The sequence below is a fragment of the Sturnus vulgaris genome, chromosome 8, assembly GCF_052056855.1.
Source record: "Sturnus vulgaris isolate bStuVul1 chromosome 8, bStuVul1.hap1, whole genome shotgun sequence".
Taxonomy (NCBI): domain Eukaryota; kingdom Metazoa; phylum Chordata; class Aves; order Passeriformes; family Sturnidae; genus Sturnus; species Sturnus vulgaris.
The window spans coordinates 32,904,591-32,919,950 of record NC_142250.1 but is presented as its reverse complement, the minus strand read 5'-3'; the positions used below and the strand labels follow the sequence as shown (position 1 = coordinate 32,919,950).

General features: G+C 42.6%; 1 protein-coding gene across 2 annotated transcripts in view; it reads right to left on the bottom strand.

The window, feature by feature from the left end:
- Positions 1-15,360, bottom strand: part of GRK5 (G protein-coupled receptor kinase 5) — a 148,717-nt gene that overhangs the window by 30,044 nt on the left and 103,313 nt on the right. For both annotated transcript variants that reach the window (XM_014886765.2, XM_014886766.2), the window contains exon 4: positions 14,702-14,779. In XM_014886765.2, coding sequence (XP_014742251.1) covers positions 14,702-14,779 — 78 coding nt within the window. The remainder of the gene's footprint in view (positions 1-14,701; positions 14,780-15,360) is intronic.

Sequence of the window (15,360 nt, the reverse complement as noted above, 5' to 3'; positions counted from 1 at the left end):
CTTTGGCCATTTACAGATGAAAAAGTTCCCTGGAGGTGTGCAGAAGATTTCTGCAGCCACAATGAAATGGTTATTAACACCATTCTCCTGCTGCATTATGGGCAATGGCTGTAAAAGCAAATTTGGTTTTTACAAGGGAACAGAGACACCTTTTCCAACATATTAAATGTCCTGTGGCAGCTAGGAGAGCCATACACTGTGATTAAGACCGTTACATCTGAGCTTGTGACAAAGAATATTCTGCTAACTCTTTAGAAACACCTGCAGAAACCAGTTACACTTTCTTGCATTCAAAACAAAACACTGGGGAGTTATATCAAGTATAGTTCCATATTTCCCCTAATGGCTATTCCTTTTCCTGAAGGCAAAGAAAGAGATTCTCGATCTCACAATAATGTAATCAGAAATTATGCCAGTCAAATCAACTGATTAGCACTAGGGCAAAGCTGATGGAACTGAAACCAGATTCATGGCAGCACAAGATGTGCTTAAGTTGGTCCTACAAAAAAAAATTTCTCTCATCACATTATCCTTATTGATCAGACATTTTAATAGTAGTCCAAAAGTCCACACTACTTTTACCAGGTTGTAATCAAATTCTCCTACCTCCTGTACCTTCACTTTTATGGCCAGAAACTGAAAATCTCTGTACAAATATTTTGCTGGTATATCAATACCTCAGTTTTATGATACTCTCCCATTTAATTTTTAAGAAAAGAATGCAACTAGGAATTGTGTTAGTGGTTATTTGAGAAACAAGAAATGGATATTCAGTTCCTTCTGAGTGCTATTAGCCCATCCTGAGAAAAGTCTCCACTTCTAAATGTTATTTTTTCTGTCTTTATAAAACAAAAGAGTTCCTCTCAGACGCTCTTCTCTTTCTGTAAATGGCATGAGAACAGCTGATATGTCTCACATTTGCTCAGGGTTAGTTGTGTTCATGTCCACAAAATGTCTGGATGCCAGCAGAGTCCTGTCCAGCAGCAGTCCCTGGTGCTGCCCATGGCCTGGCACCCAGTGAAGCACTGAAGAGCAGCAAAGCCTGATTCAGATCAGATGAAGCTTCCAGGCTGTGTGACTCCCCATTATCTGTCATTTTCAATGTCATGTTGCATCGCTACACTTTAAAATGTGGCCTCTCCTTTTCTGACAGCTATCTAAGTTTTGCTACAGGCTATTTCACTCAGTCCTCCCAGACTCAGTCTTTGCTGAGTTCACTGAACAGGACAGCCATCAAAAAAGTCTTCTCCTAAAGCCATCTCTATGTGTTTGCCATGGGACTCACAGCATCTCTCAGCGTTTCCCCTGCGGCTGTCTGGGGGACATCCGACCTTTTGTTGATCTATCAGCAAATCAGATTCTTTATAAAACCAGCTGAAGTGCTGGCAGTACAAAGGGAGGCATTCAGAAGACCTTCTCTTTTACATTTTCGTGAAGATGTGTTATTTGTTCCGCCTTTTCTTGGGAGATAACTTCCAAACTTTACTGTGCTCAGACAAGATGTGGTGTGCTACAGGTGCTGCCTCCAAGCCTGTGGGAGTGAAAGCAGGCGGCCAGCAAGCAGAGATTGGCACTTCCAAGGAACAGAAGCTTTTTCCTGGCAGCCCAGCAGCTGGGGTTCACACTTCTGGAATGGGGTGAGGTGAGAAGCAGGGGCCCCCAGTTATTCCCAGAGCCCAGAGCAGACAAACACAACACAAACCTGCATGGGCAGAGCTGGTTCATTGTATTCAATGCTGCTGTTTCCATGGGAAAAGTGCCCAAATGACAAAGTGGACTGAGAGGGATGTGTTGAGGCTCCAGCTAAAGATGTATCCAGCTGGGGTCACCACCATTTGAGAAACCTATAGACAGCTGACAAGAGCACCAAGTGCCTGGAGTGTTGGGAAACAGGCTTAGGAAAAAAAGCCCAGAGGAAAGCACTGAGGAACTAGATCTGTTTAGTCTGGAAAAGCATAAGTGAAACTTGATAAAGGTCTTTTAATATAGAAATGTTTTTAATAAAGAGGGCAGGGATCAATTATTCTGCATATTCTGCTCTGCTCTGGGGGAATGATGTGAAGAAATCCACTTAATTGGACATGAAGGCTTTTTATTCTAATTTTTCACACAGGGAAGCAGAAGAACAGGCCTATGAATATTGTGGAATCTGTTCTCAGAGGTCTGAAAGACCTCCAAGGGCACTCAGACATCTGTTGATCATCTAAGTGTATTTGATCTCTGTTCAATGCAAGAGGCTCTTGAGCCTTTTCCCAGTCCTTTGTACCAATGATTTTGAAAAACACTGGGCTTCATAAAGCACAGGCACATGGCATGGCCATGAGAACAGATGAGGAAGGGAGTTTGTTTGCTGAGTGCTCAGCAAAGGAAACCTGTAGCTCTGAGTAAAGGAATAAGAATCTTCTTTGCAAATTAACAGCCCTGCTTCAAAGCCTTGTCTCAATCATCACTGTCTCCTAAAAAAATAAATGACACTGCTTGCAGATCCCCGAACTTCAGACCAGAAAAAGGGAAAGCATTGAGTTTGGCCAGACTGACTTTGTAAAAAACAGAGCAGGTCCGTAGTTTGGAGGTAATTCTTCATCCTTACACAATGACTTTCATCTAAGAGCCTCAAAATTTTAAAGCTTCATTGCAGGATTAAGTCTTCATGAGCTAGGTGGCAATCTCACAGTATTTTACAGAACAGTGAACAGGAGGTTAAGAGATGTGTTTTGCAGAAGATTTGATCATCACCTGTGACTGAAATCAAAGAAGTTGCACTGAGATAAATGAAAGCTAGAGATGCTCAGATTCCTCAAATCAGTCCAATTGTCTCTTGCAATTAGTGAATAAAGAATAGAAACCTAGAAGTACAGGCTTTCATTTCATACCAGCTCCTGCCAGTGGATGTGAGTCATCAGAGTGTCTTACAGCACAACTCTTCATCACTACAGAAACTATATGAACCAGAAAGATTCCACACTCCTCAGACTGAATAGACCTCATGCAAACTTCTGTCACAAACACAACTGCTTTCCTGGCAAGTTTCAGGCATGCAGCTGATACTGAGTTATTTTCAAAGTCACTTGTGTAAAATAAATAACGTGCAGCATATGTTATGTTTCAGGTTATGAAAACATTCCACAATAAACTGGCTTAAAACAATTAAAAATGTTTCAGTCAATGGACAAAAGTTCAAGCTGTAACTTTTCTTGAGCTGCCTCTGCTTCCAAGCATTTGTCTTCATGATATGTGTATTTTCAGATGTTGACAGCAATGTTCCACATATAATCTGTTTGAAAATCTCTACACAGATTTGCTACTAGTAAAGACCTCAAAACTATGACAGAAACAGGCTAAAATGAACTTTTTGTGTGAGATGATGCATGATCAGACAAGAAGAGTTCATACACAAAATCCTGGAAATTCTGGCTTCATCCAGCAGTCTAAACTGCAGCCAGGGAAGTTCCAACCATGTAGCCAGGGACTGACTGAGGGAAAGTGTGAAGGGGCTGGCAGGGGGAATCTGAAATCCTGTAGGTTGGGAAAGACTTTTAAGATCACTGTGTCCCATCAGGAAATTCAGAGGCGAGCAGAAGATGAGGAGATGGAATGTCTTGGTTGTATTTGGGTGTTGGGAATTCAAGGCTGGGCATTCCTGGTGAGGGAAAGGAGCCCAGCACTGTCACAGCACACGCAGTCTCCTGATGCCTCGTGGTGTTACAGAAATGTTGGAACATTCCTTTGCCTTTCCCTGTGTCTGATCTTATCTGCTCAGCTTGAGCTCCGTGTGTAGTAAGCAGCCAATTCTACATCAGGAGCAGCTGCAACACTTTAACTAATCAACTTCTGCATTTTCTTTTTACTTTTTTTTCCCCCCCCTGCCACAGTCATTTGGGTCTGTATGAGGTGAACCAGTAAAGCAAAAGGCTCCATAATTCCAGGACATTTGCATTGAGATGACAGATGTAGGAGCTGGCAGTGAGGTGGACGGGGAGCATGGAGGGCAGCTGTGTTATTAGTAGCAATTTATCTATTACAACAGTGTGTAGACATGACACCTAAGAATGGGGTACTACAGACACGTCATGAGAGCCAGAGCTTCCAAAGCAAACCAATCTCACCAGCCCTGGGAGTGGGAGCAGGGACCAAAGATATGAAATACCTCATCCAGGATTACAGAGAGGGTCAATGGCAGGGAAAATATTGAGCCCAATCCCAATACCCAGGGCAGGATCACTTGCTGTATCTTGAGTGAAGCAGATAATCAGTGTCTGTCAGCTGTGGGGTTTGTTTTGTAGCTGCAAGCTGATCTGGAGTCATGACAAATCTGTTTTCCCTCATATGCTACTAAACTATCAAAACACATGTTGACACACAGAAAAATACAACGACTGGAGACAGCAGAGCCCTCAGCAAGCAGCTGAGCATGTTCTAGCCTGGAGGGCTTGTACTCATACTACACAATGGGCCACGATACCACCTCAGTTCTGGTGGTAGAGCTGAAGCAGCTTCAGGCTCCCTGCCCTGGACTCCTCGGGGTACCTCTTGTGCCTCAGCAAGCCCAGCAGCAGCAAATGGACGAGTTTCCCCCTGGCTTTCCAGCATCCTTCATCTTTGGTGCTGGGATACAAGCTGTAGTCTAGAACCGTGCCCTTCCTTGGAGAAACAGCAGCCTCCGAGGTTCCCTTTCTGACCAGTGCATAGGAAGGGTATGAATTATTTTTTGGCTCTCCTGTAAGCCAGCCACAGGGCCTGCTATCTGGCTGTACCCTGTTTTTCCTCTTCTCAGCAGACATTTTTGTAGCTGCTCCTTTCTCAAAACCGCATTTCTGCTCCCAATGGTGGCAAACAAGCAACTGCCATGCAAATGGTGTGAGTCAACGTGTTTCCTACATAAAGCTTTTCAGTCCAGTGTGGTTTCCTTGGAATGTTGACTTATTTGATTCAGAGAAATCTGGGGGCATAACCACAACAGGAGTTTCGGAGCAACAAAGGAAAAGACTGCCTGGGCTCAAGAAAGAGAAAATTCTTCCTGGCTCCTATCGTTGACCAGACCTTAAACACCCAAAGCCCCATAGAAAGTAATTTGGAAATAACAAATTGTCCCATGAGACAAGATGTAGTTGCTTCATCATCTCCTTTTGCAAGTCCAGTGAATCAGCTGCAGACTTCATACTCTTCAATTAAACAGAAACACTCACCACAGCTCAACCAGCTACAGGGTTTTTGGTACAGCTTATTTTAAGAATCTAAACTGGTCAGCACAGAAGATATGCTTTTGACTTCAATTAGTGAGAAATTTGGCCTCACAAGAAGTGCTTGGCAGGATATTTTTCTGGATCTTCAAACCCTAGTCCTTCCCTTTTAAAGTAACCCATACTTTAAAACGATTCTTTAGAAACATGCTCATAGAGGTTTCTCACCAGAGAAACACATTTTTCCTCCTTTCTGTAGACAATAGGTTTATTGGTGGAGGGGTGCTCATAAACCAGACAGCTGAAATTGTTTTAAATGAACTTGCTTTTAAAGCAGGGGAAGGGAAAGTTTTGTTTTATTTGTTGTTGCCCTTTTTCTGCCTTAAAAGCGTTTTGCACCCAGATTAAAGGATGAAAACAGATTAAATAATCTGTACCTGCAGCTGTCAGCAGGATGAGGAGGGCAGCTCAAGGAACACAGAAGAGAAGGTTTATATCAAGCAGGATTTTCTGTCCACCCCACAGTGAGGCTGCTCACAATCCTCTGGAGTGTCACAGAACCACTTTTGTTGGCACCCCAATGGAGCCATGGCTACAGAGCATTGCTACAAGCAGCCAGATATTTGATACAGGAGAACAATGTATTCCCACTCTTACTAGCAGCAAATATAACAGGACAATTCTGAAAGCTTCTTTTCCCAGGAAGTGTTTTTCTCTTGTCACATGTGCTTAATAGGTTTGGATAACATCCAGTGTCCAGCCTCTTATCAGGACCTTCCTACCTTTTAACATCCTCCTGCACTGATGGATGGCCTAAACATTAGCAAGCAACCTTATGTTGCAATAGTCATAGCTTGGCTTCCTCTGGTAAACCAGATGTCATTTTTTCCATTAAAAAAAAACTAAAAAAAAAAAAAAACAAAAAAACAAAAAAAAAAAAAAAAAAAAAAAAAAACAACAACCCCTAAACATATAAACACTCATTTACAACCTAAACGTTAGTGAATGGCTTTCTTGCAGGATAACAAACAGATCCCTGCTTGAATTCACTCCTGAGACACAAGGCTGTAAACAGGAGTAACCCTTCCCTTGCAAGCTGAAGCCTGATCCACACTGAGCTCCACTCAAGGGCTGTTTTGCCATCACTTGCAGGGGGAATTCTAGATCATAGAATTTGCCTTCATCTTTTTCCATTAGCAGGTCAAAATCCTGAGGTCTCATTTGAATGGAAAAATGAAAATCCAAAAGAGAGTCTGGGAAGGTCTTGAAAATAATTAGGAAACGAATTAAATAAATATCAGGCAGGGACCAGTGGCTCACTCACAGAAAGACTGGAAACACCCAAGAAGGAAAACAAAATCACTGCTGGAAACAGGGCATTCCCACATCACCTGGATCACACAATCCATTAGCAATCAAATGGTAACAGCCATCTGCAAAGAGCTGAGAGGGAAGACATTTATTGTAGGGAATGACACGCTGTTTGCAGTGGCATATTCCCCTCTTCCTCACTTTTGCTTGTTGGACAAACAACATCAGTGCAAGGATAGTAAACTTGCTATATGCTTGATTTTTGACTCAGGTCAGATTCTGACTTGGTTATAAAAAATTAATTAGCATACAAGCTAAAGCTTGGCAAGCAGGATAAATTACTTTTTTCAGTGTTGTTGGATTACTGGGGTAAAATATTAAACAGGAATAGCTTGAAGTGTCACATCTCCATAACTTAAAGATAGCTTAAATATACTGATTATTTCTAAATAAATTTGTAAAAAATGGACTTTAAAAAAGTCTCACTCTTTATACTTATCTAGCAATATTTTAAGGAAATTAAATATAATTTTTTTCTGTGAAATTTAAAACCCTGTTATTCCTGGTTCCAAGTTAAAATAGCACACTCTAGCAGCTTACTGATTCTTCTAGTTGCATCATCCCAGTCAAAGGTGTCAGCCTCAGGCATCTCGTCAGAATTTCTCTGACCCATTCTTGTGAAGCTACTCAGATGGTGAAATCTCCAGATGTTTTTCCAGAATCTTAATTTCCTATTACAGAGGAATCAGGTGAGGAGTAAACTACGATTAACTTCCATTCTCACCATGTGCCCCTTCATTCTCTTCTTTGCTGGGATCAAGCATGGGGTTGCTAATTATTGCTTCTGAGTTTAGAACAAGGAATCCTGAGCTCAGGGAGACATTAGTTGATCCATTATGCTTTTAGTTTCAGAAATCTGAAACTGAACCAACCGAACCAACCAGCAAAGTTGCAGCAAATGGAAGTTCTGTGGAGGTCAGGTCTTCAAAGGTCTCCTGAGCTATTGAGAAATTGTGCACAGAAACCTGTGTGGGTATGCCCTGCAAGGTAATTTAATGTATTCTGCATTACACCTAGCACGGAATTCACCTCATCAGACTTTAATCATCTGAAAGCTGAGACACTCAGAGTCTCCCCAGGTTCCCTGTAGCCAGTGGGCACAAAGAGTCATCTCATCTCTCCAATCCAGACGCCTCCAAGGCTGAGTGCTGGGAATGCAAAAGGCTGGACTCACCAGAGGTCTATTTTAATGTCATTCTGTGCAAACACACAAAAGCCATCTCCTCCAGATTTCTGGATGTTTTGCAAGTCAGTGTTCCACACAGCTGGAAAAGGCTGATTCCTTTTTTCCCATGTGAGCAAAATTTTCAGGCAGAAGAAGCTGTTTCTGGGAAAGCTGAATGGACCTGAAAGTCTTTTAGAATTAACTTCCCTGGCCACTGGATAATCCACACAAATTAAATATAAATCATGAGGGCCATGCAGAAGGGATAGGGAAAAGATGACCCCTGAAAGGGGGAGGAGGAAACGATAATTAGCATATTCATTAGCCAAGGGCAGGCAAATACAGCCTTCCTGTTGCCAGATAATGCTGAGCAGACCTGCTCTTTGTTTGCAAAGTCCTCTTGGATGGGCTGGCTGCTCTCTGGAGCAGCCTGGGGGGCCTGCCCTGCCTCACACACAGATGTAAGCCAGGTTTACTTGTGTGGTTGACAGCCATTAGTGGAAACGAGTTTCCATTTTCCAAAGGGTCAAGTCAGAGTAATTCCAGCAAACACAGGGAAGCCAGAAAGCTTTTGCCCAATGGCCAAGGCATCCCAGTGCTTTTCCTGACCAAAAATGACAAACAGTTACGAGGCATGTGCACTGGGGAGTGTAACCTCCCTGGAAAAACAGGGAAAGAAAACCAGAGCTTCAATAGCTCTGAGGAGCACAAAACCAGTGGAGTTTATGACTCCAGCCCAGACCTGCTACCAGTCTAAGCAAAGGCATTGAAAATGAGTCTAAAGGACAGGACACAGGACCACCCAGGGACCCATTCTGGGGCAGCATCATCAGGACAGGGCAGGCTCCATGTTGTTTCCACAGGCTCTCCTGCAGGTTTGGCACCACTGCAAGAGACAGAAGCCCTCAGGAAGTGTTTAGTTAACTAACATTTGTATTATAAACAGTGGGTAAAGGATGAGGAAATAGGACTCAAGCAAACCATGAGAAAAAAGCCTTTTTTTTCTGAGACCACAGCAAAGGGACTCCTAATGAAGAGAAAACTGTGATTTTTCAGATACCCTACATTACAGCTCAGTGTCAGTGGCAGACAAATGTTTATTAAAATAATTTCTGACTAGAAAGCATTAATTTGAGTAACACAGCTGCTCTTCTGCCACTCAGATATTTTCCCAGAACTGAACTTTGGAAAGATGAGCTTTTTCAGAAAGCCCACTGAGAAGGTACCTTCCTGGACTCAGACACAGTGATCAGCAGAGATATTGATCGCACTGTCTCTGCAACAACAACAGGAATTATACATTGATTTCTCTGGAGACTGGATTATGTATTGATTATGCGAGCTGCAAAGCAGAGGCCTAAGTAATGCTATCATGTCTGGCTAAAATGGTGCTCCTAGAGTAGTGAAGTCAATAGAAAGGGGAGATGAGAAATCCATTGAGGCAAAGGGCAAAGTCCCAGGGTAATTAATTAAATGGCAAAATTCTCCTGGCTCAAGCGATGCCAGTATTTCTATTTAAGCATTTAGCATCCTGAACAGTCCCCTAATAGGAGCCCAAAGGATGCAGTGAATAACACTTTGAGCAAGTAAATAATTCCAGCCCATCCCGAGCCCATGGAACACACTGTGGACAGACAGGCACTTCATTCATTTCTTACTTCAATTGGGTTATTAATGAAATGCATAGGGTTTAGAAAAATTTGAAAACTAACTGTAGAGATAACTCTTAGACCAAGCCTTAAGGGGCTATCCACTGCAGCCAGTGAAAAGAGACACTGTGTTGGCCTTTTATCAGCAAGATAATAAGCTTACAGGGGGACAGAGATGACTTGCTGGATATAAGTGACATAAGCTGAATTTGTAGGAGAAAGATAACAATGTAGAAAACAGTCCCTAAAGGCTCACCTTTCAAAACACAGAGCCTCTGTCTCACATTAAACTCTGCAGATTGCTTTACAGAAGCTTAATGTTTCTATCTTCCACTGCTTCCCTTACAGTGGCATTCAACTTTTGTTCTGGCCATCCCTAAAGCTAATTATAACACGTTCCCTGGGAGGCATTTAATAAAACTGAACAGTTAGAGAAAGAGGTCTCAGGACTTGAATCCAATTCTTGGTATGGTGTGACCTGCAGGATTCAGGCAGAATCATTAAGAAGTGATAGATGAAACTTCCCTTCTGGGAGATGGAAGGGCTTCACTGATCAGCAAAGATGACTCACTCAGAAGCACAAATGCTGAAGTTCGCATTTATTTTGGGGGCAAAAATAGGAAGGAGGGGAAGAAATCTCAAGGAGAGAGGCAAAGGTCCTTGCTGTCAAGATCAAAGGAAACTGCTCTAATGGTGCACAGAGATGGGAGAGGTGTCTGTGAGCAGGAGCCTGACTCAGCTGCATGGCCTGGCCCAGCAGAAGGTCTCATTGGAATTTTAATTTCATCTCACCCATCTTATGGAGATGTTTTCTTCTCCATAAACAACTGATTTGAGAGAAGGGCACATTTTTGCCAGTAGATGAGTGGAAGGCCAGGCACTGCTGATCAGCCAGAGTCCCTTTTGAGGGACTTTATCCTCCCTTCCTTATCCTACAATTGTTCATAAAAACAAAGACATCGTTTTGTTTACCAAAAATCCCCACTGGTAGCCTTAGACTGGAGTGAGGAGGCTATTGCTGTGCCCAGCTAACCTCTTGCAGCAAAGAAAGTGCAAACATGGTCTTTATTCTGTGCATTTCCTGGAGGAAAGGGTACTGGACAGGAATTCAGATAAGAAAATTAATGCTGTTGCTGTTCTTCATATTCTGTGAAGTATTATAATGGGGATAACAATACACATTAGACATCCTGTTCAGTAACATTTTTAGTACCCAGCTGAGTCCAAATATAAACTATAATGGCATATGGAGACTGTCTTAAGAGCCATTTTAAATCAATTTAGTTTTATATAGCGTCTCTCCAAGTCTCTCAAGGTGATTTACAGTGAAAAAGCAAATAGTGGGATAGTGATTTAGTAGAGTAAGGCATGGCAGCTGTCAGGCAGGAAGGCAAAAATGCTGCATGGAGACGTAAAACTCTAATTTAAAAGCAGTACAAAGGTAAATATATCTTTTTGCTCTTCCAGTACAAGAAGCAGTCTGGTAATGAAGCCAGACTGGGTTCAGTTTAACTCAACAGTTCAATGGAGCCATTTACAGATGGAACTGGACCTAAAACTGAACCTTTTCCACTCAGCTGTGGAGATTAGGAAAAAAAACAGGGAAGAAATATTTGTGACCAATTCATTTTAGCAGTTTTACCATCATATTTCACAACCTCAGAAATTTCAGACTTCCTGTGGGTTGGACTTCTGCCCTAGGGGCTTATGAAGTCAAGAAGGCAGCTTTAAGTGCCTTTTTCATGGAAATTGTTAAAGCCTTTTTTAAAGAAGCAGGATTCTAGTCAAGAAACCTTGACCTGGCTGGTGTGACAACCATTGTGCTGCTCCTGTGCACGGAGAAGGAATAATTCTTCAGAGAGTGTTTCCCTCACCTACAGGACACCTTTCCTGTGGGTTTTTGCCCTCCTGCTCACCCCTCAAGTGAAACTGCTACAGAAGCCATGAAAACACTCGTGTTTTGGCATTCTTAGTGTGAAGATCACTTGTGCTCCTGACATTTCCCTCCCACCTAAGAGTTCAGAACGGGCTGGTGGATGAGTTGTGCTGTTAAGTGAACTTTAGGCAAGAGAGAGGGAATGCTAGGGAATGCTGCTGTCTTCCTAGGACCTGAGGACACAGAATCCTGGGACAGCTCAGCGTGGAAGGGACCTTTGAAGATCATCTCGTCCAACCTTTCATGGGAAGGGGAGCCTAGATGAGATGACCTAGTGCCTAACAGCATCTTGAAAACCTCCAGTGATGAGGACTCCCCACATCCTTAGGGAGGTTGTTCCTTTGTGCTTCTTCTTTGAGAGGCCTGAACCACCCACATTTCCTTCCATCTAAACCATCTATATTACCTTCCAGGTGCCAGGATTTGTCAGGATTTGTCACTGCTGTTGTCTGTAGGTCAGGGACACGGTGGAAGCCTGACCTGCTTGTCCACCAGGACAAAGATTTCAATTCCCCAACAAGCAGGTAGGGGCTGTTCAGGATGCCAAAGCTGTGGAGAGCCTGAACTGGGATCACTTGAAAAAGCACCTCCTTGCTGTACCATCCTGGCAAGTGCAGGGTTTGTTTAGTGGCCTCGGGGTGGATGTCTTGCATGCAGTGACTTTGTGAGTCACACGGGGCTGGGAGTCCTGCTGGGATGTCTGCTCATCTAGGAAAGTGCCTTCTCTTCCTTTCTGCTGTGCAAGAAGTGTATGTTTTATTAAATAAAGTGCATGTTCCCTATGCAAATGAACGCCCTTTGGAGAGGTGATATACTGACACGTTGTATGTTAAATATGTATGCCCTTTAAAAACTGAAGCAAGAACTAAAAAATCATTTATAAATATTAAAGAGCAAGAACTCTAGTTTTTGTTTTCACTGTGCTTCTGATCCTGCACTCTGGGAAAAACACTCCTCACATTATAAGACTGAATTATCTGTCCAAGAACTAAACCTGTAATTTTTATTCTATCAGTCAAGCTGTATGTCACGCTATTTTTGTATCAAGACAATCAAGTTCTTTGAAGCACAGACACACACCTACTTAAAAGAAGCTTTCAGCTGAAAGCAGAAGACTCCAGAAACAGCAGCAGTTTGTACCTTTCAAGGGACTGATAATTAAATAGAGAAATGCTGATTCTAATGAGAAGAAGGTTTCTTTGCTGGCTAGGGTGATGCTCCATTAGGACATTTGGGTCCAGATTCATCTGTTTGGACTACAGACATCAGTCCTTTGAACCACTGACTTCTAATGGCTTCAAATGTGTCCTTTGGAGATACTTATTTGACAAGAAAGGACAGTAGGCCATCTGCATTCCTAACCTGACTACCTTAGTTAGGTATCTAAAATGAAATTAAATCAATCTAGGCCTTGCTCTAGCTTTTTAAGTATTTGTTGTATGGGACACCTATTAGAAAGTCTAGCACTCAACCCATTGTTATAGCACAGTCAACTTGCCTCTAGGAAGCATTTTCTGCTATGCAGGGTTTCCACATCCCTCTGGGAAGAAGCAGAAGTTTCTCATTAAGGAAAAAAAGTGCAGCAAGGCCAATGCAGACATTAAAGCACCACCACCAGGGAGGCAGTTTTAGATTACAAGTGAAAGAGAGCAGCCCTGTGTTTCATAGGATCACAAAATGGGTGATGCTGGAAGGGACCACTGGAGGTCATCCAGTTTCCTTCTGCTCAGAGTTGTTAAGGTAACTTGCAAATACCAGAAAAGTCTCAAGACAGACTGTAAATATGCTGTGCCAATTTTACATACTGAGAAACCAGGTACACAGGTCAAATAAGAAGTAAGGGCATGGCACAGAATGGAAACTCCAGCTCTGGAGTCCCAGTATTTTTCCTTCCTGTAACACCACTGTTCTTTGTTGATGAAGAAGCAACAGTTTTCAGCTTGGTCTTCACTGCACATTCACTAAATTATTCTCTATATTATTATTATATATTATGTGCTTCTGGCTGCACCATGGATGGCAGGAGAGCCAATGGACAGCAGTGAAGGGCTTTTGGAAACCTGCAGCAAAACTGGCTTTAGTGAAGCAGTGCTATCCTCCCCTCACTTTACTAGCTCTGCTATCAGCAAAATGCCTTTCTCCCTTTCCAGATGGGTGCTGGAGCAGTGGGAAATATTCTCCCTCTGAGTTTGTCGCTCGTGCCTCTGTTGACAGGAATTTTTAAGACAAAAGGTCATTTTGGTGGATTGAAAAAGCAGTGGAACTTCATGCCCCTAATGAATGGGCAGCAGGAACTCATCCTGGCAGTGCTCAATGGCTGCACATGAAAGTAGCCAGGCTCAGTAAATGAAACCAGATCCCAAAATGCAGCCTGAGATAACTGAAAGTATGCATCAAAGTTTATTGTAGGAAAATGACTGAGTGGAAAAAGAGTGGTCTGCTCTGCCCCTGCACCTCCAAAACATATTGTACCATTTAAACCCTCTAGAAAGACATCTGCCAAAAATGTGATTAATTCTCCTGAAGGTCAAATGTATTTCTTTTGTAAAATAGTTGAAGCAGCAATTGAACGTCTTTGATTACTCTTACAAATGCAACTTAGGAAAAATCCTAGGACTGCTCTTGTGTTTGAAGCTGGATGTTTACTGCTTACCGGCAGTGACTTGTGTAGCAAAGGGGAAATGTGGTCAGGAAATGATTGTGACCCCCCCCAAAAGGGTCAGTCCCAGAGCAGCCTGTCCCAAATCCCAGCAGCACATCCGTGCCTCTGTTTGGAGTGCCACCCTGTGGACACGGCTCCTCCCAGGAGCTGCTCTCCTTCCACAGGAGGTGACACTCAGGACCCACCGTGGGGGACACGAGGATGGGTGACAGCACCCCTGAGCTCCCAACCCCGCTGTCCCCTGCCAGTCCTGCCTGTCCCTGCCCACCCTGGGGAAAACGGTGCTGGGCGAGGAGTGGGAATTTCTGTACCAAAATACAATGTCTGCCACGAAAGACCATTTTTGCCTGTGCTTTCTACACAACAGAACATGAAATGCCACCACCACTTCTGAGCTGGATAGGAAATAATTGGGGTATCTGTAGGGAACAGCTGAAGTCTCTTGTATTACACCCCCAATGCAGAGCTTTGTACACTGAGGAGAGACCAGGGAAGCCCTCTGCTCATCCACGGATGAATCGAGCCCCTGGTAAGTCAAGTTCATCCTTAGAAGTCAATTTCTGGATTGCATTATAATTTTTTTCTCTCTGACTGTTTGTGTAAGACTTGCAGGTTTATTCACTGGAGATTGCCACCATAAATTTTAGGAGTCTGGCTTACAAAGCCTGTAACAACCTTGTTTAGTAAAGGTGTGCCTTGCAGCCTTTCTTCAGTAATGCCACTTTGGCTGCCCCTTACCTCTGGGGTGAGGTATTTCATCATGATTTCCTTTCCTTTCTCTCCCAGCTTTTCATCTGGAGCAATTTCATATTCTGCCTGGAACAGACATATAAAAAATAAAAGTCAATATTTGCACTCATATTTCACCATTATAACTTCATTTTGGATGTGGCCTTAACAGAACACTCTGTATGAAAAATCAGAAGGACAAATATAATTTTCTGGTGGAAGTAAAACCTGTACACACAATCTTATTAAAAACTTTCCACTATATTTTGACCAGACCCTAGTGAGGTATCTTCTGGGGCTTTGTCTCTTAATTAACACCAAGACAATTTAATTAATTTATATTTTATAACCTTGCAAAGCCAGATTTCAGAAAGCATTCAGTAACAAGAGACATTAACTTTATTTGGTTTTGCTCAAAAGGAAGGTGAACACAGAAGGTAAAATTATTTCTCTGAGTAGTAGAGAAAGTGAATGTTAACCCTTGCCACAGTGGTATTTCAAGTGCCAAGTAAATATATATACATATACATAGATATATCTTCTTCAATATATTTTCTTTTTTTTTTGTTTAATGTGTTTCTTCTATGTATTTATGCCTTAACCTTGGTCTAACAATACCCGTGCAAAGCAGAGAGACCTGCCCATCACTATTAGTGATCCTTGGCTCA